The 25242-nt window shown below is 40.2% G+C and overlaps 1 protein-coding gene across 3 annotated transcripts; it reads right to left on the bottom strand.

Moving 5' to 3' along the window:
* Positions 1–127: 127 nt before the first annotated feature.
* Positions 128–24854, bottom strand: PDHA1 (pyruvate dehydrogenase E1 subunit alpha 1). 3 transcript variants are annotated; one of them, XM_089511707.1, is made up of 12 exons: positions 23821–23975; positions 19843–19857; positions 15880–15948; positions 14300–14473; positions 12313–12439; positions 11680–11771; positions 10441–10533; positions 7893–8048; positions 7736–7807; positions 4469–4536; positions 1503–1611; positions 128–620 (listed from the first exon to the last, which is right to left on the bottom strand). In XM_089511707.1, exons 1-12 carry the CDS (start codon positions 23902–23904, stop codon positions 456–458), a joined length of 1224 nt encoding a protein of 407 aa, XP_089367833.1. In that variant the 5' UTR covers positions 23905–23975; the 3' UTR covers positions 128–455. The 3 variants fall into 3 exon arrangements, with proteins under 3 accessions (XP_089367833.1, XP_089367835.1, XP_089367834.1); XM_089511709.1 differs by lacking the exons at positions 19843–19857; positions 23821–23975 and adding an exon at positions 24801–24854; XM_089511708.1 differs by lacking the exon at positions 19843–19857.
* Positions 24855–25242: the final 388 nt, after the last annotated feature.

Genomic DNA, 25242 nt, shown 5'->3' with positions numbered 1-25242 from the left:
TTACATATTCAATCAAAGAACATACTTGAAAGGTTAAGGTTAAAAATAAACACACTGAAAGCAGGTTTACTTTCCTTGGGAACACGGAGGAGAGAGTAGAGAAAATGTACACAGACTCCAGGGGAAATATCTGTTCAGAAAATTTTAATGTACCATTTTTATTGTACATAATATGATTTTAGATGAATAGCTTTCATAAATACAGCATAACCAAAAGTTTAGATATACATTAATAAATTCAATTCTTTCTTGAGCAGGTGCCTTTCAGAATTGTATGTTTGTAACATTTCTTTCCCATCCCAAAATAAAATGTCTATTTTACTGCCAAATGGACTTTTCCCATCTAAATGTGCAATGATCCGACTTCTATACCATAGAATAGATAGGATTAAACTTCAGTTAAAAAAAAAAAATCACTACCACCAGTATGATTGGTAGCTGGAGTGCAAAACCACTTAGCAAACAGATTTGTATCTAATCCACTGATTTGGGCCACGCACCTCAAAGGGTGGGTCCTTATAATAGATATGATTGCCTAATTCTTCCAGAGGTGGTTCAGGATCAGTTGTGGCAAATTGTGCTGCATCTTCAATCTCTTTCCTTACTTCCACATCAATCTCCTACATGAAAAAGGAAAAAAATATCAGAGGAAGAAGAAGGCATCTTCCATCTAAATCCATATATATATATCTGTCACTACTACTCTAGCACCAGATGCTTTATAGATACACTCACAGTACTAATAAAGTGTTCACTACTTTTACTGTTTACCACTTTAATACATGACCTTGTAATACAGCAATGGAAAATACACAATGCAAAATCATAATTTTCCAAGATGAAATCCAGATTTGCAAGCCTGCAGATTATACATAACGTCTTTTATATTTAGATTGACTATCCAGCTACTAGCTGTGATAGCAAAGAAGCTGTTTCTGACGTTAACGGCACAGGCAACAGATTCAAGTATGCAGCACTGCAATTAGTACATAAGGGGTAGGCTATAGGAGCCTCCATCAGAATCCAACTCCTGTTAGCCCAGTCAATTGTGAGGGCTGGTAAGAGATGAATTTTAACCATATCTGGAGGGACATACATTCCCATCTATGAATCCTCCTTTACAGGAAAAAGGCAGGATATTTAATTCATTAAAAAAATGAACTGTTGGTTGGAACCCCAATTCAAAATTCACCTACATCTCATCTGAGGGATGATGGAAAGTGTAACTCAGATAATTTTGTGTACATTGCCTGGGGACAGCAGAGGAAGGAAAATATTAAAACATCACAAATTTAAGTCAATGAAAGTTCAAAACAGCTCCCAGAAAAGGATACTGTTTTCTGCTAGGCAATTCTGATAATTCCGTGATATGCCAAAAATGTCCTTAAAGTGAGTTCTGGTTTAGTGTGATGTTGCACTATTTTAGACAAATGCATCCTTTTAATGTATGTAAGCTGTGCAAAAGTATTTGTATGACTGCATTCAGAATGAAGGCTTACTACCTTTAGTTCTTCCACGCTAGCTAAGTTATTGTTCACCATTCTGTCCTTCAAGAGAGTAATGGGATCACTCTTGCTTCTTACTTCTTGAATTTCTTCCCTTGTTCGGTAACTGCAAAAAAGGCAAAACAATGATAAACAGTGTTACAGACCATTTTTCTTAAGATTGAGTATTCCCATGACAACAGTAGTTCATTTCTTCAACACAGACCAATTCCAAAACAAAACAGAAATTGTGCACATACATATTTCTTGAAAAGGTGCCTCAAGCAGTTTATATACATAAAGCCAAATGGACAGGCATATCCATCAGTGGATCTATGCTTGTTCCAGTAATTAATAAAAAGAATCCAGTCTTCCCACAGGGTCCCACAGGGCTCTGTCCTGGGCCCAGTGCTATTCAACATCTTTATCAATGACCTGGATGACAGAATTGGGAGCATACTTATCAAATTTGCAGATGACACCAAATTAGGGGGAATAGCTAATACCCCAGAGGACAGGATCAAGATTCAAAATGACCTGAATAGACTAGAAAGCTGGGCCAAAGCTAACAAAATGAAATTCAACGCAGAGAAATGTAAGGTATTGCACTTAGAGCGGAAAAATAAAATGCACAGATATAGGATGGGTGACACCTGGCTGAATGAAACTACGTGTGAAAGGGATCTAGGAGTCCAAGTAGACCACAAGTTGAACATGAGTGAACAGTGTGATGCGGCAGCTAAAAAGGCCAATGCTATTTTAGGCTGCATCAATAGAAGTATAGTGTCTAGATCAAGAGAAGTAATAGTGCCACTGTATTCTGCTTTGGTCAGGCCCCACCTAGAATATTGTGTCCAGTTCTGGGCGCCACAATTCAAAAAGGACATTGAGAAACTGGAGCGTGTCCAAAGGAGGGCGACAAAAATGGTGAAGGGTCTGGAGACCATGTCCTATGAGGAACGACTTAGGGAGCTGGGGATGTTTAGCCTGAAGAAAAGAAGGTTAAGAAGTGATATGATAGCCCTGTTTAAATATTTGAAAGGATGTCATATTGAGGAGGGAGCAAGCTTGTTTTCTGCTGCTCCAGAGAACAGGACCCGGAACAATGGATGCAAGCTACAGGAAAAGAGATTCCACCTCAACATTAGGAGGAACTTCCTGACAGTAAGGGCTGTTCGACAGTGGAATGCACTCCCTCGGAAGGTGATAGAGTCTCCTTCCTTGGAGGTCTTTAAACAGAGGCTGGATGGCCATCTGTCAGGGATGCTTTGATTTGGATTTCCTGCATGGCAGGGGGTTGGACTGGATGGCCCTAGTGGTCTCTTCCAACTCTACGATTCTATGATTCTATGATTCTATGATTCCTCAAAGGCTGGAATGGAATCCATCTGACCAGTTGTGAATAGTGTGGAAAAAGTGATTTTGTACTTAAATGTAACGGGCAATATGTTCTCCCAACCTCCATTGAGTGATTTCTGGTATTCTGGTATATGTATCTCCTCACTAAGTCAATAAGATTAATACAGTGAGAAGCATATATGCCATAATTACCATGTAAAATTTGGATATGTGAACTATGATGTGCATTATAGATATTTAATTTTTCATTATTTCCTCTTTACGATTGTGCTTCACTGTCAGTACAGAGGGGCAAATGTGCCTCTTCTGTTTCCACAGTGCCAACCTCAGGCCATCAACCATCCCCCCGCCCCAAAAGTGAGGGCATATTTCTTTCTTGCTTAAAAATAATTTACTTTGGGAGTAAGGATAGCACACCCCCAGATAGAATTTGTTCTGTGTTTCCACATGACTCACATTTCAGGGCTTGCCTCCACTAACATCAGGGAATTATGCTTAGCACTGGGAATATCTGGTTGAGTAAGAACTGATCCAAATACATTTTTTTAAAATTATTTTATTAAGCAAACAATATAAACACATACAACATTTATACAACAACTCGCATTACATATAACAATTCAATCCCCCACCCCCCATAACCAGCCCCCATCATTCTCATAATCATACCTTCCTTCTTCCTTCCATACCTTCAATCATTCGACAAATTAAAGACTTCCAAAGCAAACCAAAACCGTTTCATTTTCTTACTGTTTCCTTTCTACTCTTCCTTCTTTATTTAAATATCTGTAATTTCCAATTATCTATTTGACGCAATAACTTGTATATCCGTAATGCCCAATAGCTTAATTGTGATATTTACCTAAACTGTCTTTTCTTATTTTATTTTATTTTCCTTTAAGGAAATTATTATATCAATTTAATTGGATATACATAATCAGTTCTCTTTCAAGAAGCCCTTGTCAATTTTGTTTTGGATATTTGGCCATTTCTCAGAAATATAATCAATAATTCTTTCCCAATCTTCTTTTTCTATATTGCCTTCCTTCCTTCCCTGATCTGAGTGATATCGAGTGTTTCCTCTGTCCTCCAATTTTTTTGATGCCAAATCCGTTTCCATCAAATCCAATAGTTTTAAAACCCATTCTTCCATACCAATTTCTTTACCAACTTTCCAGTATCTGGCATATACTAATCGTGCTGCAGTCAATATATAGAAAATTATTCTTCCGTGTTTCCTTTTGGTTTCATCTGGTATCATATTTAACAGAAGGATTTCTGGTTTGAGACTATTGTTTGCTTAATAAAATAATTTAAAAAAACAAAAAAACAAATACATGGCAGAACCACCTCCTCTCTCTGGCTGAGCAGCTAGCTGGTTTTGGGTCCTGAAAGCTTACACCTTCTAAAGATCTATTCAAAGTAAGAAACCTATCTAATGTAAAACTTACATCAAAGATATAGTGAAAAATGATTATCATAAGTAAGCACATTAAGAGTTAGACAGAAGACTAGGAACATCTGAAAATGCAGCTATTTTGTCCCTGTACACACTAAAAGATGCAATAAATTAATTTCTTCCTCCATTTTAAAAACAGTTTGAAATGTGGAGAGAAGCAGTATACCTGATTCCTGGATCACTCATACTGTGCCCATGATAACGATATGTTTGTAGCTCCATCACAATAGGGCCCTGGTAAAAAGAAAGTTCAGAGGTTTTAATTGTTCTAAAAATATAGCAGATATATTTTGCTGGTGAGAGGTAATGACAACCATATTTGCAATTTAGGATTACTTTTTAGATCTCACTTTGAACAAAGCTGGTTGGCACCAATGTTAGTGTTGATCACTAAATTTGACTTATCTGATCTATAGTGCTTTCTTAGCACAAGTCAGACAGAACTGCCTAGTTACTTCTGAACATGGAGACAATCAGAGTTCCTGACCTCACTCACACTCCTTTTCCAGATTAAAAAATACATGTGCTGGGAGTGAGTGAAATTGCGAACTATTACCACTGTTTATAGAAGCTACCACACACAGTGAGCTGTGTGTGTAGCAGCTCACACATGAACCAACATGCTACTGCTAATATCCAAAAAGTTAGTAGTGGCATGATGAAAGTCACAGAAGTACAAGATGAATCACTAGGCATAAGTAGTTCATCTCAGTAATGACGGTTACCTGGTGGTCACAGCATACCAAGTAATTCTACTATGAAATTTTAAAAAACAAATTACCTGTGCCATTCCTCGGCTTGCCACATTCTTTTATAAATCTTAATTCATTGTTATTAGCAGAAACATTTATCTTGAAATGTATGGCTGAGATGCTATGCTAGGTAATGTATGCTTATCATGCAACTACATCTCTGTAGCTAAGCAGTGCAGCCCCTTCCCCAACAAAGCCATTTCCTGGGGGACAGAGGAATGAGAAGAAACGTGTCCAGCTATTTATTTAAATTTTTAACTGGATGCACAACAGGATTCCGATGGGCCCTGGGAATGTTTCTGTAGAACAGTGGTTCTCAACCTTCCTAATGTCATGACCCTTTAATATAGTTCCTTATGTTGTGGTGACCCCCAACCATACAATTATTTTCATTGGTATATGCAAATATGTGTTTTCTGATGGTCTTAGGCGACCCCTGTGAAAGGGTCATTTGACCCCCAAAGGGGTCCCGACCCACAGGTTGGGAACCACTGCTGTAGATGATGTTCTTGCAGCACATCCAATTACAGACTTACTTCATAACTCATCCCTGCTCATCTTCCCACTTTCTGACAACATGGAAATAGTTGTGTTAAGAAGGGACTGCAGTCCTTAAAAGTATGGGAGGAATTTTGGTTGCTGTGATAAGAAAGTGAGGTGTGATGGCTTAAGTCATAATTCACTGACTGGCCACAACTAGTTGCCTGGCCCAGGATGCTGCCTGGCCACAACTAGCTTGAAAGGGTTTACATTTTTAGCAGTGCTGGCATTGATTATATGTGAAGGGCTGGAGAAACACAGACTTTCAGTGTCAATTTTTAGCCAGCTCAGGCCTTACTTAGGCAGTAAGTCCTGAGCTGGGAAAGATTTTACTCTAGCCAATCCTACTGTAGTGATGTGTGCCTGTCCATAACAGGAAAGATAAACAGCAGCTGCCTGCAGAATCAATTAGTCAGCATGTGTGAAAAGCAAAACTGAGTGACAAGCAGAGGCAGACAAGCCTGCCTTACTAAGCTACCTCCATCATAGATCTAAAAGCATATATCTGGGAGTTCGGTCACCAAAATGGAAATTGTAAGAAAAGTGGAGGCTGATTGTTTTGTTTCACTTATGCATATTATTAGTTCTCAATAAAATGTTTCCAGAAACATGATGATCTGGTCTTTTTGTGGTATAGGAACCTATCCCTATTCTTTTCAAGTTATTTCTGCCACTAGTAACAAATAGTAATTCCTTTAACTGAGGTAGATGTGATGCAGATAAAGATATACAGGAACCTGCCCACTCGATGGTTTGTGTCTTCTTCCTGCAGTATTTTGCTTTGGCTCAGCCATAACAAAAACCAAATAGCAAACAATCTGCAATGTCCATGACTAATAATGAGAAGCGAACTCTGATAGTTACTGGACAGATATGTGCAATTTCTTTTAGGAATTTGGTTATTTCTCAGATATGAATAATTTACTAGAAATATTCTGTTTTCTCCTGGTGAAAATAAATTGCTCTAATCTAACCTATGGAAGACTGTAAATATTCAGATCTAAGAAAATGCTCATATTAGTTCTTCATTTACATAAGGTCTCATTTAATGCAATTCATCTCATGCATTTCAGTTGGTTTAACACACTTATAACTATAATCCTCCTTATGAATGTTGCTCTATACATGTATCTATACCTGTCCTCAGTCACTTAATTTTTTTGCAGTAAATTACAAAAAGAGAAGTAAGGCAATCTGATAGCTACAAGGGCTTTTCCTTAAATAAATCTTTGTGATGTAGTTGATCAATTTAATGAGGACTGCAATTCTGTTGGATTTGCAACTGCAAATACATAACCTACAGTTACACATTTGCAAATGTTACATAGTCACAATCACTACACAGAGAGAGAGAGAGAGAGAGAGAGAGAGAGAGGGCTGGTTGAATCTGTGGATACAGAATCTATGGATATCAAGGGCTGACTGTGTACATCTGTGTGACACCAGGTAATATTTTAAAAGAGAAGCAAGTTCTTTGTTTGCAACTTCAGATTCTTAAAAACCACTTTACTATTCAATTCAGGGCCCATCCTCATCATGTTCATGTACAAGCCATGGCTTAAAGTAAAGTAAGAATGTTTTCTGATTTCATAGTCCTCTCTTGTCCTTCCCATCTTGGTTTAGCTAATCCACTTTTCCCTATGATGTTTAATTTGTGCTTATTGGCCTAACACAATCCTAGTTTGCAAGCTAGTATTTCTTACATAGGTTCTCACTACAAATGCAATGGAAAACTGTGAATTAATAAACCATGGAAAGATTGTGAGACAAGTGCAAGAAAAAAATGAAGGAGCAGAAAGAACAAACAGTTACAAAACACCAGACTGAAATCATTGCCCTAAGGAAGCATTATGTGATTTTGACTAAATGGATGATCCTTTTAATGGCATTGTTGAATTCTATATATTATTAAACTCTACTTTTCCTTCACCTAACCAATTACTGTTCCAAAAAACTGGATGCTGGAAGCTAATTTTCAAATTAACAAGATACTTACAGAAATAGGAGTACCACCTATATATTGTGTAGACAGACATACTTAACATTTTTAAAAAAAACCAAACATCTCTCCTAACTGTACTTCATCTGATTCATCATGTGAGACAAATCCAAAACACACATGCATGCAAACTACAACTTACTTTTCCTGATCTGCAGTGGTCAGCAGCAAATTTTGTTGCTTCTCTGACAGCAAGAACATCCATACCATCAACCTGTTGGTAAGAAAGCATAAGGTTTGTTTCAAATGTATCACATCTATGTTATTTTTTAAAAGATGAAAAACCAAATTATTCTTACCCTGAGACCTGGAATAAAGTCTCCCCTTTTATAGTAGTCTGTACTGGCTGCTGCTCTCTCTACAGAAGTACCCATCCCATATCGGTTGTTCTCACAGATGAAAATGCAAGGCAACTTCCACAAGGCAGCCATGTTAAATGTTTCAAATATCTGACCCTAAAATAATAAAATGTTACCATGTTTTCAGTTTTTTCATCCGGCTATATAACTCTCATTGCAAAGATAGGCTTTCAAGTTGGAACATTTAGCCGATGTAAAGCAGGATATAGCTCAAAATGTGTTCTTTTTCAACCTTGAATACAATTAGATTCATTGTTTTGCCGTGAGATTTTCCCCAAAGCCACTATATTCTCATTTTCCATATTCTTAGTTATTGTCATTCCTGTTCTGAAAACACTAACACTGGCGGGATACAGACTGCTCAAAAAGGGTGGTCTCCCGCGCCCTGCTTTGCTCCGCAAGGGAGCCACAGCAGACAAACTGTGCGGCTCCATCACGGAGCAAAAAGAACCAACCCTTCTTGTGGTTCCTTTGTGATGCCGCAAGGCGCCAATGGCACACTTGCGGCGTCACAAAGGTGCTGGGACGTGGAGACGCTATGTGTCCATCACGTCAAAATGGCAGCGCCTGTATGTACGGGGTGCCACCATTTTGATGCCCTTGTCACGTGTGAGGGGCGAGTCGCGTCTGGAAGCGCTGCCCTTCGCACGTAATGATGGCATCCCGTAAGGCCCGTCTGTGCAGCGCCACTGATTATTAAATTAGTAGTCAGCCCTCAGTATCCGTAGACTTGTCATCTGCATTGTCCCCAATGGCTGCACTGCTATTAGGGACAGCTCCCGGTGTCTCCAGTGGTGGCACGTGCATGCGGCTGCGCCACCATTAGGGGCAATGGGGGCTTACCCGAAATCACAACCCTAAATGGCGGGGTGGCTGCATGCACACAACATCATTGAAGTCCCATTGTCCCTAATGGTGTCACAACCGCATGCACGTGGCACCAATGGGGCAACTGAACATGTGCATCCACAAATTTTGGTGTTTGCGGGGGGTAGGGCAGAATCGATCCCCCATGGATACAGAGGGCTGTCTGTATGATCAAACTGCTACAACTGAAGCATTCCAACCTTTGACAGGACCTGGGATCCTAACCCTAGCTGCTTTATTCATGAATGAATAAGGGAATTAATCTACATTTGCCTGTTTCTTTGCATTACTTAACACTAAGACATGTGCCCACAACTTGATCTTCCAAGAAGTATCCAAGCTGGCTCAGCAGCTCCAAGCACACTTCTGGGAGCACAGGAAAATAAATGCAGCACATATATGTTTTCTTCAGTGAAGGGAAGTTGCTGTTTCCTGTTTTTTCAACAAGTGTTTATTTATCCCTCATAGCAATACCTTATATAATAAGACTGAAGATGCTACCACTACCATGAAAAGGGCAGGGGAGAAGAAAAAAGTCAAGGACAATGAGTTGGGAAACCTTCACACATCACTTCTACTTCTTGCCCACTGCTGTCACACATGATGGAGCAAAACACAGAGATGCAACCCACACCATTCACGAGAAAGGAAAGATGCACTGTTTCTAGTCCTGTCACCCCAATATCAACTCTTCTCCTGCTATAAGGGTCATAAAATCATTCAAATAAGAAATACAAAACTACAGAAGCAGGATATTAGATAAGTATCTACCATACTGGCACAGTATGGTAGGCTTTTATATAGGGAAGTACAAAAACAGTATTCAGTGATACTTTTATTGTGCAACTAAAGTATTATTAAAAGGTGAGCTTTTGAGTCCTCCAAAAGAATTCATCAGACGTGAGGAAGAACAGGAAGTTCCAAAAGATTGAATGATCCACAGCTAAGCTTCCATCTTCCTCTACCCATTAGATACTATTCTTAATTATGCTTTAATTGACTATATTTATATTGCCCCACCTAAATTTAGTCTCCAGCTGTTCTGATATGAAGATTGCCATGTTCCTTGGTGCTTCTCTTCCCAATCAGCACTGGAGCCACATACTTCAAATAAATAGAATGGAAAGTTCACCGAATGGTTGGCATCCCTTTCTCTAGAAAAATGGAAAAAGCCATTTTTTCCACATCACAAGGAGAAAACTGATACTAATAATCCTAAAATTAATTCTTCCCTTTTCAGATTCCATTTTGGGACTTCAGTCTAACCAGGATTATTTGGGGATTATGCTATTTCTCCCCCCTCCCCCCACCTTACCCAACCTGATGAAGAATCCTATAGGACTCAAAAGCTTGCCCTTTTGTGGTAGTCTAATGTTATAAAAATGGTATTTCAAAACGTTGTTTTTGGATTCTGCTCGTGGACAACATAGCTGCGTTTCTTTTTCACATGGAAAAGAATAGTGGCATATTGTCAAGGCAATCCAAGAAAAGTAATTTGTCACTATCCAGCTTAAGAAACAAGGTGAATGAAAAGAATATTATGACTTAGTATTTTTCCCCTGTAGCTTTGGATCATTAAATATATTTTCCAGTCTATACAGAATAAACTTTGAATGCCTACCTGATTGGCAGCACCATCACCATACAATGTCACACAGATCTCATCTTTACTAAAGTATTTGCATGCCAAGGCAATACCAGCTCCCAAAGGAACCTACAATGAATTGTATGCAAAACAAGTAAACATTATTTTATGAAAAATAACGACAGATAGCTGGCTAGAATGAACTATAATTTTAGTTATCACTTAGATGGGTATTCTTAGAGAACATTGGCGCGTTACAGACCGCCGGATTGCGGCGGTCTGCTGCCGCCGCCACTTGCACTGTCCGGGAGCCGCAGCCTTTAAACGGCCTGGCTCCCGGATGCTGCCGAGAAGGAGCGCGGAAATCGCGCTCCTTCTCAGGCCCCGGAAGAGGCGCCACAAAGCACAAGGGGCGCATTTGCGGTGTCATTTCCGGGGCGACACGTGCGGACGCAACGCGTCCAGCACGTAAAGATGGCGCGCCCGTGTGTATGGGGCGCCGCCATCTTTACGCCCCCGTCACGTGCTAGGGGTGAGGCCGGTATGGACGCTAGGTCCTCGGCCAACCCCTAGCACGTGACGGGGGCGTATTAAAGGCCCGTCTATAACGCGCCATACATTCCTGAATTCTGTGTTTCTAATGCCCATCCCACAAACAGTCCAGAAAGATAACATAGGAGTGAAACAGACAAACAAACTGAAGTAGCTTCCAGCTGCTTTGGAGGCATGGTATTTAGATGATCCAAAGCAGCCAAAAGCTGCACCAAAGCCACACTCTGGTCCTTAGACCAGAACAAAAAAGAAGCCAGGATAAACCAACTCCTGGTGGTCCTGGTCAGCCCCTATGTTTATGGCCCAACTGGGAGCAGGCTATGTGATTACCGGGATTCCAACCTGCTTCTGGCCAGAGCAGTCTCAAGCCTCTCTTTCGTGCCCATCTGCTCTGGCCCAATGTCAACAGTACTGAAAGTTGTTCAAAGGTCCAGAAGAGTCAACGAGTTCATACTCACTAGTCTCTTTCTCTCATCAAAGCTTCAGGGTTACAAAGATTTTACAGTCCCAAATAAAAGCCTTATTGAAATGGGTGTAGATTAACCAGTTTTACTGTGGAATGCCTTTAGATAATTGCCCATATTCAGTTTAGGTTATATTAAGGTTAAACAGTACAAATACTAAGATATTAGGGCCACATGTGGATTCATCACAAATACAGACCATTAGCACTGTAAGACTTTTCTCTATGAAAAGATAATTTCATTTGCAGGCTTTTCTTACCTGGGCACCAACAATACCATTACCACCATAGAAGTTTTTGGCATACATATGCATTGAGCCTCCTTTGCCTTTAGCACATCCACCTATCCGACCTGAAATGGTTAAAATTGATCTTTTATATCTGATATGGTTTATACTAAAGACAGTATGAATACACAAGGCTCTTCTCTGCCTGTAATCCACTAACCAAATGCATGAATTTTAAGAGTCAATGATGATGTACAATGAATAAAACTGATTTTTAAAACCAATTTTGACAATGAAAGTTCTTAAGTACAAAGCACTACTTCATACAAGTTATTGGTTTACATGCCAACACACAAGTTTCAAATCATGGCATTACTGCAATGACATACAGAGAAACTACAGCCATATATACCAATCAAATCTTTGGGGTTTTGTGGGGTTTTCAGGCTTTGTGGCCATGTTCTGGAAGAGTTTATTCCTGACGTTTCACCAGCATCTGGGGCTGGCATCTTTGTTTTCTGAATAAAGGCATAATATGCATGTAACAGATTCAGTGAAAATTTAATAGATAAAGAGAAAGCAATTTGAAGCTGATCCTCCTAAGCCTATCCACCATAGTCCTATTTTTTTCTACTATTATATACAGTATTTTTATGGAGCACAAACCTGTCAATTCAGCAAGAATTTCACGAACTGAAACACCACGGGTATATGTAAAGCCATGAGCCCGGTAAGCAGTAATCAAATGGTCTGTTCGATTTATGGCTGCCTCGAGCCCAACACAGCAAGCTTCCTATGGTATTCAGTAAAGAAAACATGATGCATAAAATACCATAAAATGAAAAGAAAGAAATTTTAAAATTGACAAAATCTAAATATCTAATATTCACAAATTGAATGGAAAAGTTGAATGGAAGACAGTCACCATATAATACATTACATTATTATAAAGCTAAATGCTAGCAATTAAAATGTGTATGATCAGTATAGGCATATTCACATAAAGAACACGAATAGGGAGAATACAACCTGAGGGAGATCTGCCTGATTTAAGTCACTGGAATAACTTCTACCACAAGAGAACTACAGTCCAAAACACACTGCAAAAATAAGCTAATTTGAGACTATTTTAACTGCTCTGGCTCAGTGCTAGGAAATCCTGGGAATTGTAATTTATTGTGGAACCAGAGCTCTCTGACAAGGAAGGCCAAATGTCTCACAAAACTAAAGTTCCCAGAATTTCCTAGCATTGAGCTATGGCAGTTAAAGTGGTCTCAAACTGGATTATTTCTGCAATGTGTTTTAGATTTAAGTAATACAGAACTAAGCATTAAGAATACTTTTTTTAATTCAGCACTAGTCCCCTTTGATTATCTTTTCTTTTGCATATTAACGAGCTGAACCACATTTCCATTAAGCATTTCAAACAGGGATTATATATATATATATATATATATATATATATATATATATTTATTTTCTCATAGTTAGATCAGATATGAAACAGTAATCAAGGATATCTTAGTACTGTATTCTTAAAGAAAGTGTCAGCCTTTATTCGTGATGACTGGAACTGTGTTGGGGATTTATGTATGCGTAAACATTGTGGTTACAGTGCTAGACAGTAAATCCAGTCCTGATCCACTGAATCCTAACTTACCAGGAAGCAGCCACTGCTATGAACAGGGGTCTGTCTCCCTGTTGATCAAGAAGCAGCTCACTGATGGTTCCAACCCTCCTACAAGGAATCTCCAATGACAGGCACAAGCAGGGAGCCAGCTGCACTTCCCCCTCATGCTAGAAATCACTCATGCAAGGGGGTGAGCGGGACCATCAACCAGCTGCTTCCCCAGTTTTGTGTGACTGTTAAATAAAATGAATATGGTAGTCCCCACCTGATCGCAGCAGCTACTTCCCAGTAAATTGAGATTGGGGGACTTTGTAGCTATTTTGTAGCTGTAGATTCGGGGACTTTGTAGTCTCTATGTAGCTGCTAAATTAGGGGCTATGTAGAGATTGTGAATACCAAACAGTCACAATTGCATAACTCTAGGTTACGCATTAGTAACTGCCGAACAAGATTCTGACTAAGGAACCTAGACAAGGCAAGGAAAGAAAAAACAAAAAGCTGGAAGCAAGACTGGCAACATATATTTGCATATACTTTAGACAGGAATGATGTATCAGTTTTGATGAGAAAAAACAGAACAAGGAAGAGGTGGAAAATAGGAAAAACCAGTATGGAGTTACTTTTAGTTTTAATTTTATTGCAAATTGCTTTTAGTTTTAATTTTATTTTAAATTGAAGTTCCCCAGTTTTGGGAAAAGATTATAAATAAAGTTAATGATAGCAACAACAATAATGACCAACTCCCAAAAACTTGCATATGTATGTGTGTTGCCTTTTTGACATTCTGGATAGTCACTGTGGCCCTCAGAAACTCCTAGGGGCACAAAATTGCCCCCTGCCCACCCAGTGCATTTTCCCAACCAGTGATAAATCATTCATTCTCTTGGGAAATGATTCATTAATTTATATATGTACAGTAGGGACATAATTTTTTTTCAGATTTGTGCTTTATTATAATTAATTAATTAATTAAAATGATGCTTTAAAGCATTCAGGATGCAGTCTCTCAACTTAGCCACCCACCTGGCCATCGTATAAATGACAGAAACCTCGAATAATCTTCTGTTTATACAATTGGTCTGCTTTCAGTTCCATGCGCCGAATTGTCTGCATAGTCTTGTAGTACTGCAGACCTTGCTCTCGAGTCATCACAGCTGTTGTGGGTGGACCCTCCTCCAATCGGTGGATATCATGCTTCTGAAGAAACAATGTCACGCAATCATGTAAATTCTCTAGTGGTTCTAGAAGGTTCTGATAGTCTCTGCACAGGTGCAGGAAACCCATTTGCATGATTCACAGAGACTACAGTGTTTCTGCAAATACTACTCTATCCAGCCTCTGCCTTTTGCCTACTGTGCTTATGGAGTCCAGGCTGATATACCAATCTAGTTGTCAGCTGCCATGGCTGGTGCTTCCAGTTATTGTGCAAGCACCCTGTTGGGACTGGAACATCTTCATTACAAAGAAAGGCCAACAATTTAAATTCTGTTATCTGTGAGAGGGGGAGGGAGACTTATAGGCGAAAAGAAAGGGATTTATAAAATAAGCATGGCATAGCATTAAGCAAATAGTATTATGTAGAAATATCTAACAAGTGAATACCAAACAAACTTAACAGTAGGAAATTCAGCACTGACCAAAAGAGCCTTCTTCACACAACACACACTAAATTCACACAAATTTTTGTCACAATATATCCACTTATTTAGTTGTCTTTAGAAATATTTAATATTCAGACACAAATCTACTTACGAGCTAAATGAACACCAAAACACAAGGTGGAATATGTATTGGCGTTATATGACTGAAAGCCTCCTTGAGTCCAATTTATTATAGAAAGGTAAGCTATGACCTAAATGAATGAATGAGTGAATGTTCAAGCAAAGTCCAGTTTTTAAGGTAACTAAACAGTGAGCTGAATCCCTCTATGAACTTGGCAGCACAGAACTACCAAAGGCCCTTCCCAAAGGAAAAAAAATACAAAAAGTAAAGTAAGTATTAAATTAAGCTCTGCAAATAAATGTCGATCTCTCTGTTACCTAAAACGCAGCTTATACTGCACCATCAGAATACAGTCACCCCTTGACTTTCGAGAGGTTTAGGGGTGCAAGACAGATGCGAAAGTCAAAATTTTGCAAATAAAGCATGGAGGAGAGAGCAGTGTGCACACCCTCATCTCCCTTCCAATGTTTCAAACAGCTCTAGCAAACTTTCTGAGGCACTGGAAGGGTGGGGGAGCACATGCTTGCAGCTCTCCCCTCCCCTTCCAATGCTTCATAGCGCACCCCAGAGGCAGCGGAGGAGGGGCGAGAACAGCATGCACGCACTCTCCTGGCTATTCCCTCCCTCAAGCCTGGGAAGGAGGGAGGGGGAGAAGTGCACAGCTCTCTGGAGTTGTGAATAATCAATCCATAAATTCCAAAGCCATGAAAGTTGAGGGCAGACTGTATTTCAATCACAGGTATATGTTCTTTTTGAAATCTGTACATTTGAGACCTTGGCTCAACATACTGAAGACAATATTTTTGTACTATTTGAATAGTATAGCATCAAGATCCATTATAATCAAGCATTAGCTTTCTGAAAGAAATCAAGGCACTTACCTTAATATCAAACGTAGCCTCAGTTGCAAAATCTGCATAATTGCGAGAAGCAACAACCACCCGTGCAACCTTTTGAGAAAAAAGGGGAAGGGGAAGTCCAACAATTTAAAACTAATGAAGACTGCAGTATGTATTATACAACATTATTTATCCATAAACAAACAATATTTCTAATTTCTACATTCAAAGTAGTTAAACATCAAGAACCATCCTCAATTATCTTGTTACACTATTAAAGACACACAAAAAACTTAACCATATCTAGCAAGGTACTAAGGCAAGCAGTTATTGAGTGTTGCTGGGTGGGGCATATTACTAACAAACAAACAAACAAGTTTCATATCGCCTAAGCAGTGTCTAAGCGGTTTATAAAGTGTAAGCTAATTTGCCCCCAACAATCTGGGTACTCATTTTAGCGACCTTGGAAGGATGCAAGCCTGAGTTGAGCTTGAGCCCTTTAGCTGGTCTTGAACTCGTGACCTTATGGTTTTGAGTGAGTGGCTGCAATACAGGCATTTAACCACTATTACTAAGCCAGAAAATATACTGGGCATTATTTGTAGTAAATATTTACATGCTTATAATTTTTACCAGTATAGAGTCACCCACATTGCTTTGTGACTCTACAAAGCACATGGATGGATTTCAACAAGTGGGCCTACTGGCTAAAACATAAGGACCAACAGACAGAGCATGTAAAAGCCCAAGAAAATCTTCCTAAACTTTGCTGTTCACTCCAAATATGCTCCACTAATACTCAAAAGCAAATGCAACCATTATCTCCTTCTTAATAGCTCTTTTTCTGGTAAGGAAAAGAAAGGTAAAGTGGTGAAAAAACACTGTATTTCTACAACCTGCTTAATACCATTTGGTAAAATGCAATGAATGTGGTATGTGGAAGTTTTATTTGGGTGCAATCCAAGATCCATTCTGAAATATTTATTTATTAGTTACATTAATAGCCAATGTATCCTCCAGTGAACTGAAGGCAGTGTACATGGCTCTTCCTGTTTCCACTTTTATCTTGACAACAATCTTGTGAAGTAGGCCAGGCTGAAAGAAAGTGTAAGTGGCAATTGAGGACTGAACCTGGATATCCAAATTCCAAATCCAACACCTGAACTACTGTACTACACTGACTCTCATTAATAACAGTTTCCCCTGATCCATCGCCCATCCAAAATGTCAGATCTTGTTATGCCTGTTGAGACAGTTCCTTATTTCCAGATCAACTTACCTCTGTAAAAATGTCTACTGGCCCTTTCAAATACAGTGCACACTTGCCTTACACGAGGATCCGTTCCGGACTCCTCCGCATAAAATAAATCGTGTATATATTCAAGCCCCATTGAAAATAATGGGGCTCGTGCATGGAGCGTACCATTTCTCTCCTGTAGCACAACTTTCAGTGTAAGCTGAAATCCATGTAAAAGGCATCCATGTCATACGCGGGTGCACTGTACCATTTGCTTTAAAAACTATACTTTAGAAACTCTACGTGAAGGAAAGAGATGCCCAACATGTGCAACACTATAAAAAAAAGTGGCAGCCTTGAGCCTATCAGGAAGAGAAAAATCTGTTATGGTTTGGCGGGACAAATGCAATATAGGGTAATAGAGCGAATTAGGAGGAATAAGGTACTAAACCAAGCATATACATCTTCATGGAATAAAGAACATACTAAAGATTACTTAACACTGACAGTTCCTTAATATGCATCCAACTAATTGTTGGAACTCACAGATAAGGGGGAAATGTGCCAGGATGGTATAGTTCTATTCACAGATTGAACTACACCTAGTTTCAACTATTTCCTCAGACAGGAAGATCCCTATCACGGTCTTTCAACCTGACTTTCCAGACACTGTATCATGCAGTAAACCACTCTTGAATTCCTTGGAAGAATAGCAGGACAAAAGTGTTTGCAATTAAAAAAAAATCATTGGCACATATTCCGCTTTTAAGTGCAAAGACTTTTATATGACTGTAAATACAAATCTACAGAGAAGCCTTTTTATAACATTCAGGACAATTTTTCATGCACAGGAGTGATATAAACTAGATAGGAGGGACATAAGTTGAACAAAAAGAACAGCAGCAGAACTCTCTGAGGAAGGTATGAAGGATAATCTAGGTTTGAAAAATTTAGGAGAAAAGAGAAAAATGTGATCCAGATAAGTTTAAAGTGGTATCATGGTATCTTTTGTTGTGTGCCTTCAAGTCATTTCTGGATTATGGTGACCCTAAGGAAAGCCTATCATGGTGTTTTTTGGGCAAGATTGGTTCAAAGGTGGTTTGCCATTGCCATTCACTGAGTCTGACTTGCCTAAAGACACCTAGTGGGTTTCCACAGCCAAGCAGGAATTTGATCCCTCATCTGCCAGAGTCCCAGTCCAACACTCAAACCACTACTTCATGCTGGCTCTTATCACAATATCTATTGAGTATCATTTAATAGTTTTAACATGCTAATAAACATGTCACTTCTGAAACAGTTATTCTGAAATAGTTGATACTGAAAGAATTAGGAAGCAAAGGTTCTTAGGTAACAAGATGACACACTGTGGGGAAAGGAATGGATGATGTTACACTGATAAATTATAAGGATTATGTGCTCCAGGTTTTCCAAAGTTGTACTTTGGATCAGTGCTACTCAGAGTGGTCCCCCATTCCCAAGCCATCAGCTGCCAGTTCCTGGGGAGCTTCCAAGAAAGATGCCACTACATGCAATAGGATCAAATATGGTACCAGTTGAAGCTGGGGCAGACATCAGATAGCATAAGATGCACTGTTTATATCACACACAAAAGAGAGAAATGTTCATTAGCTTGTATTTCATGCTCTCTAAGGCCTAGTTTTCTGGTTAAGCAGAAATCAAAGGGATAATCTCTCAAACCCTGGAAAAGTTACTCTTTTGGACTATAACATCCAGAATCCACCAGCTCATATAGCCAATAGCTGTGCTGGAGGGAGAATCCTAGGAGTTGTAGTCGCACACTGGTAGCCTCAAGGCTGGACTTCTGCAATGCGTTGTACACTGAGCTACCTCAGTACCGAGTTCAGAAACTTCAATTAGTGCAAAACCTGGGAGCCAGACTGGTTACTGGGGCATTTAGGAATGATCATAATACACCTATATTAAAATCACTCCACTGGGTGCCAATTTGTTTCTGGGAAAGGTACAAAGTACTGGTTGTTACATTTAAAGACCTACATGGATTGGGTCCAGGTTACCTATAGGACTGCCTTCTGTATAATCAGTCCCATGCACTGAGGTCTTCTGGGGGACATTTACTTCAGTCAGCCAGGACCAGGCTGGCATCTCTTAACAAAAGGATTTTTCCATTAGCCACCCCAAAACTGTGGAATAACCTACTGGAAGAGATTCAACAGCATTTAAAACAGCATTGAAGACCTATCTCTTCCAGTAGGCCTATCTGAATGTTTTAAAATTATGAGTTTTTAATTTATGAATTAATTTTAACGTGTAAACTTTTAAAACTGCTGTATAGCTTTTTCAATTGATTGTGTGTTTTTAATTGGTGTTTGTATTTTTAACTGTGTTGTGTGTCTATTTTTTGGTGTATTTTAATCTACTGTTCCCTACCTCAATCCATAGGAAGAGGCGGGTAAGAAATATTATTACTATTATTATAAAAATAACATATTCAAGCTGCAGTTTCTCTCTGGTCACACGAACTCTTCTTTCAGTCTCTGTTTTAACATACCCAAATAATTACTTCCATAAAGTCATATTTGCAACTGCTTTTTTTCATATAAATGGGGAATCTTGCAATTTAAGATACTCCAGTTTATTTTCTCCAAAGATGTACAACAGATGTTTTGCAAACTAAACGAAGTAACGAATAATCCGAAAACAGATTCAAAGATAATATATCTTCATCAAATTATTAGTTCCATTAAGGGAAGATTATGCAGGTAATATATGAGCAACAGCCTTACCTCACTAACAGCTCCCTACAGCAGGCAAATTGGGAGGATAAAAAGGGAGATCAACTACTGTTATGTAAGGTTAAGAAAACAATGGCTCTTAAACAGTCTAAACTGAATTTAATGACTTCTTTTAATGACAAAGATAATAACCTATTACCCTTGAAATCTTTGAAACAGAGAACATGAACTATTCCCGAGAAATGGTAGCATGAATTTTAAAATGTTAATCTGGTTCTGTAGTAGTTTCTTCATGCAACAAAACTTTGAAGAGAAACAGACATTGCCCAATATTTTCAAAACAATAAGCAGGTTCTACAGTTCTCCATGTTACTTTAAGTCTATTTGTATGCACAACAATCTATGTTCAAGTAGTGCGCTCAAAACTATTCAGAAATATCTCATTGTGTAGAAAGGTCACTACAAATATTCTCCCCTGTACCTTAAAATTCAGTACAGCGGGCCCTCATCTTACACGGGGGATCCGTTCTGGACCCCTCGCGTAAGGCTAATTCCACATATGAATGGGGCTTGTGCGCAGCGGTGTGGGAGCGCGCAGGGCGCCATGGCCACACTCCCCATTCATTTGAATGGGATGCATTGCCCCTTGTGCCCCGCGCGCTCCCCATGGCTTGAACGCATATGCTCAAGTCCGCGTAAAGCGTACCCACGTATAATGCGGGCACACTGTATTTCAGCTAATAAATGATAAAGAAACCTAATATAAATATCCATGATAACTTTGATACTGAAATATTGCTCAAAGCACACCTCACTAAGAATTTATAAACTACTAAATATAACCTAACATATGTCAGTGTATGAAGATTTTTTGTATTATTTTAATATCTGCTTTCAAGACTGTTGTATACAGTATGTGAGGATTACATAACAGTAAGAAAATAATTACATGGACAAAAAGCAGAAAACGATGAAACATGCCATAATCTTTGGAGCAAATTACTGGTCAATCAGCCAAATTTGTCAAAAAATTAAATGGAAACTTGGCCGTACCTTTCTCTGTGTTATTGATCAATTCACTTAAATCCCAGTCTTATGCCACTTAAATCAATGGAGAAACACACATTGAGTTATTAATCTTTTGAATTCTGTCCATAAAATATTATTCTTAACATATGTAAGTGATGGAGACAATAACTGCCATCCTATGAACCTAAAGTAGTTACCAGCCATTAATATCAGTGGAATATAGAAACTGAAGCAGTTCACAAGCCTGTGAAACCATCAGTAATTATTATCTCTATCAGGCCTCACAAAAATATGTTTTAGTATACACTCTTACAGGTAAACTGCTTCAAGCAAACAAGACACACCTCTGTACAGTTCTGCAATAAAGATGGATTTGCACACAATACAAAACCCACACATATTAATTGGATTGGGACTGGACAGCAAATAAGCCTGAGAGCTTATTCTGTTTTCCAGTCAAGGGTCAGAAGTTTAGTGTGCCATAAAAGCACAGCTCTCTGAGCATGGTCAGGCTCTAAAACAAAGTCAATGCCATCTACACTAACACTAAGGGATTATTTACAGAGCAATGCTCACCCAGAGGGGGACATGGCCTTTCATGAAGACCCAAGGGCAGAATCAACACTTAGGGCCCGAACAGACAGGCCAAAATAAAGCTGCTTCGGGTCACTTTGGAGGTATGCTGTTTAAATGACACATGCATCTTAAGAGGCCAGAAGCTGTGCCAAAGCTACCGTGTAGTCCTTAGGACTGGAGCGTAGCTTTGGCATGGCTTTTGGCCTCTTAGGAGGCATTCATCTTTAAACAGCATACCTACAAAGTGACCCGAAGCAGCTTTATTTTGGCCTCTCTGTTCAGGCCCTGTTTACGTTCAGGCCCTTAGTCTTCATAAGGAAAAGCATGTTTCCCCTTCAAGAGACAAGGCAGACTTAATGTTAATTCTGCTCTTGGGTTTTCCTGTCTGTATGTGTGTAAAACCTGTTAGGTTCTGGAGCTGGGCTGTAAATGTGTAAATCCCTCACTGTTTTAGAGTTAGCTTTTTTTCCTATTACCCCAATGGCTTAGGTTACACATACAAATAGACCATGAAGCATTATTTCATCTGAAAAGAAAAGTATATTATTACAGGCAATAAGCCAGGTGTCAGATACACGTCAGCAAGGGTGAAAAAGAGGACAGGAGCCCCACATCTTTCTGTTGTTGCTGTTGTTGTTATTGTGTGCCTTCAGGTCGTTCCTGGCTTATGGCGACCCTAAGGTGAACCTATCATGGCCTTTTCTAGGCAGGATTTGTTCAGAGGTTTGCCTCTCAGGCTGAGAGAGAAGGACTTGCCCAGCGTCACTCAGTGGGTTTCATGGCATGCTGGGAATCACACCCTGGTCTCCAGAGCTGTAGTCCAACTCAAACTGTGCAGTCCACAGTCTCCTCAATTTCACAGTGCCTTGTGCTCTTTTTATTTGGTCATGTCCTACATTTCTCCTGATGAGACACCTTCCCTTCTACAGGAATGGAAAAGAGCGTGAAGAAGCAGGTCTTATTTTTGCATCTGTCCACCTGTGTGTGCCTTCAAGTTGCCTGTTGACTTCTGGTGTGTGACCCCATGAATTATTTTACTGATTCCTTTATTGGATTTATACCCTACCTTTCTTCCAAAATGGGGTTCAAAGTGGATAATTTCACAGGTTTCATAAATTTCATAGTTTTTTCTTAGGCAAGGGATACTTAAGAGGTGGTTCTATTATTTCCTTTCTGTAAGATATATCTCCTACAGCAGCTGGTATTCCATGGTGGTCTCCCATCCAAATGGTAACAAGGGCTGACCCTGCTTACGTTTCTGTGATCAGATGGGATCTGGTGCCATTAGGGTAGTTAGGCAGGACTTAGCTCCATCTTCATCTTGCGGCCCTCTTCACTTTGTCCACATTCAAATGCCTGTCGACCTATGGCAACACCATGCATGGTTTTTCCATGAGGAAGGGATATTAAGGGGAGGTTCCACCAGTTCCTTCCTCTGAAATATACCTCCTACAGCACTTGGTATTCCTTGGCCGTCTCCCATCCAAGTCAGGCTGACCAGACGTCCTCCTTTTTCCAGGACGTGCCCTACATTTCAGCTTTCTGTCAAGAAGTATGGATTTATAGATATAACAATTTTCAGCTTTTATTTGGTAATGGCCTAGATTTTTCTTTATTCTGCTTTTATTTGGCAATGCCCTACATTTTCTCCCATTTCTCCAGTGTCTTGCCCTTTTATCTGGCAATGTCGCACATCCTCCTTGATCCCACAATGCCTCTGCCTCCTTTCATTTGGTCATGTCTTACTTTTCCCCTTTGGCAGCTGAAGTGCCTTGACCTTGGCAAAACCCTACATTCCCCCCAATTTTGCAGCATGTTGTCCTCCTTTTATTTGCTCATGTCCTACATCCCCCCTGAATTCTGCAGTGCCTTGTCCTCCTTCTATTTGGCCATGCCTTACACCCCCCATGAATTTTGCAGTGCCTTGTCCTCCTTTCATCTGGTCACGTCCTACATTCCCCCTTGATCCTGCAATCAATGCCCTGTCTTCCTTTCATTTGGATGTGCCCTACATTCCCTTCAATTTCGCAGTGCCTTGTCCTGCTGTCATTGGACAGTGCCCTCCATCCTGCAGTGCCTTGTCCTCCTTTTACGTGGCCATGCCCTCCATTCCCCCCTTGAGTGTTTGCAGCGCCTTGTCCTCCTTTTCGGTGCCCAGGTCCTCCATCCCCCTCCCTTAGCCTTTCCAAGGTCTTGTCCAACTTGGCATGAGTGCCTCCTCCTCCCTGCCTGCCAATTGCCAGCCTCCCCCAAGGGGACACTGAGGTGGCCTTTAAGGGAAAGAAGAAGGAAGGAGGAGGAGAGGGAAGGCAGGGGGAAGAGGAAGGAACCTTGCAGGAGGCCTCGCGCCCTAAACCTTCTCCCGGGAATAACAGTCGTTCTATGGAGGCGGGGAGGGAGAGGGGAAAGGCAGCCCTGGCTCACCGGTTTGTGGGCGGCGGCGGCAGCAGCAGCAGCAGCAGCCGGGCCCTGCATCAGGCGGGAGAGGGCGGCCAGCATCTTGCGCATGGAGGGCGAGGCGCTCACCGCCGCTCACAAGACACAGCCTTCTCTAGGCCTCGCCCGAGCCCCCTTCCTTCGCAGCCCAGAGCGCCCAAACAAAATGGCGGCGGCGGCGCCTCCTCCTTGCGCTCGCCCGCCCCCTAGCGGAGCCCTCCCACGGCCATGGCCCAGATTTCTTGTGTCTTCTACTACTATTATTATTATTATTATTATTATTATTATTATTATTATTATTATTATTATTATTATTATTATTATTATTATTCTATGCCGCCTTTCTCCCCCCCCCCCCCAGGGGACAAAAAGTCATTGACAAACATTGACAATCTCAAGTCAAGTTCAGAACAGTTAAAACCCCCCCACAGACAGTCTATGTGGAAAGGTCTTGTGGCACCTTTTGGGACTCACTGAAAGAAAGAAGTTGGCAGCAGCACGAGCTTTCCTAGGCTACTTCCTCAGATGCATTTGGTGGACTGGAAGCCAGGGACATATGTGCCACTGTGATGTGAGGATGTCAGTTCAGGTGATTACAAGTCCTTTGTGTGTGGGCCTGCAACTTCATTTTCATACACTGGGTTTGCAATTTGAATTGGCATCCTCACATACCGGTGTCATATATATATATGTCTGTCCCTGGTTTCCACTCCACCAAAAGCATCTGAGGAAGTAGACTGACTTCATGCTGAAGTCTATCCCAAAGTTAAAAAGTGGCACTATTTTGCCCCTTTCTGCACCAGTTAATGTTGAGTTGATGTCAAAATCGCCTGACATGTCTGAAAACAATCCCGCTCTTGCAGGACATTCTCAAGATTTAAACCCCATTTATCCACAGGATTTGGGCGCTTTGCCTCCTGTGTGATAAACTCCATTGTCCAACACACAAACCACTACATTCTTCCTACCGTGTTCATAATAGATTCCCCAACTTTAGAAGGATCCATCTTATCCTGTTTGCTGCCAAGTAGACCAATATCTCAAAGGGGAACAGCAAAGGTGGTGTTACAGTGGGCTCAAAATGGAGAACAAGGTGGAACTCTTTCTGGAGAGAATGTTGGAATGTAGGACATGTCCTGGAAAAAGAGAACATCTGGTCACCCTGATTTATGATGACTCCATGAATTTCACAGGGTTTACTTAGGCAAGGAGTAATAATAATAATACTCAGAGGTGTGTTGGCCACTTCCTTCCTCTGAAATATTGGGGGGGGGGGGGGGGGAGTAGGAAAAACTCAGAAAAAACAAATGTTTTCCCTGTTTTGGGAAGCCTTTTTTCCAGAAAAATGGGGAGGGGGAGAATAAGGGGGAATAAAATGTGTCAGATAAAGTACTGACATATTTGTTGCTG

The sequence above is a fragment of the Sceloporus occidentalis genome, unplaced genomic scaffold (assembly GCF_023333645.1).
Source record: "Sceloporus occidentalis isolate IW3139 unplaced genomic scaffold, rSceOcc1.0.p SCAF_2, whole genome shotgun sequence".
Taxonomy (NCBI): Eukaryota; Metazoa; Chordata; class Lepidosauria; order Squamata; family Phrynosomatidae; genus Sceloporus; species Sceloporus occidentalis.
The sequence above is the reverse complement of the archived record's forward strand: the minus strand, read 5'-3'. Positions and strand labels throughout refer to the sequence as shown.

Coding starts and splice junctions, on each gene's coding strand:
- PDHA1 (XM_089511707.1), bottom strand. CDS start 23,904: ATGCGCAAGATGCTGGCCGCCCTCTCCCGCCTGATGCAGGGCCCGGCT. Junction 14,474..15,879: donor AGGCTACGTTTGATATTAAG/GTAAGTGCCTTG, acceptor TTGTTTCTTCAG/AAGCATGATATCCACCGATT. Junction 621..1,502: donor CTAGCGTGGAAGAACTAAAG/GTAGTAAGCCTT, acceptor TTTTTCATGTAG/GAGATTGATGTGGAAGTAAG.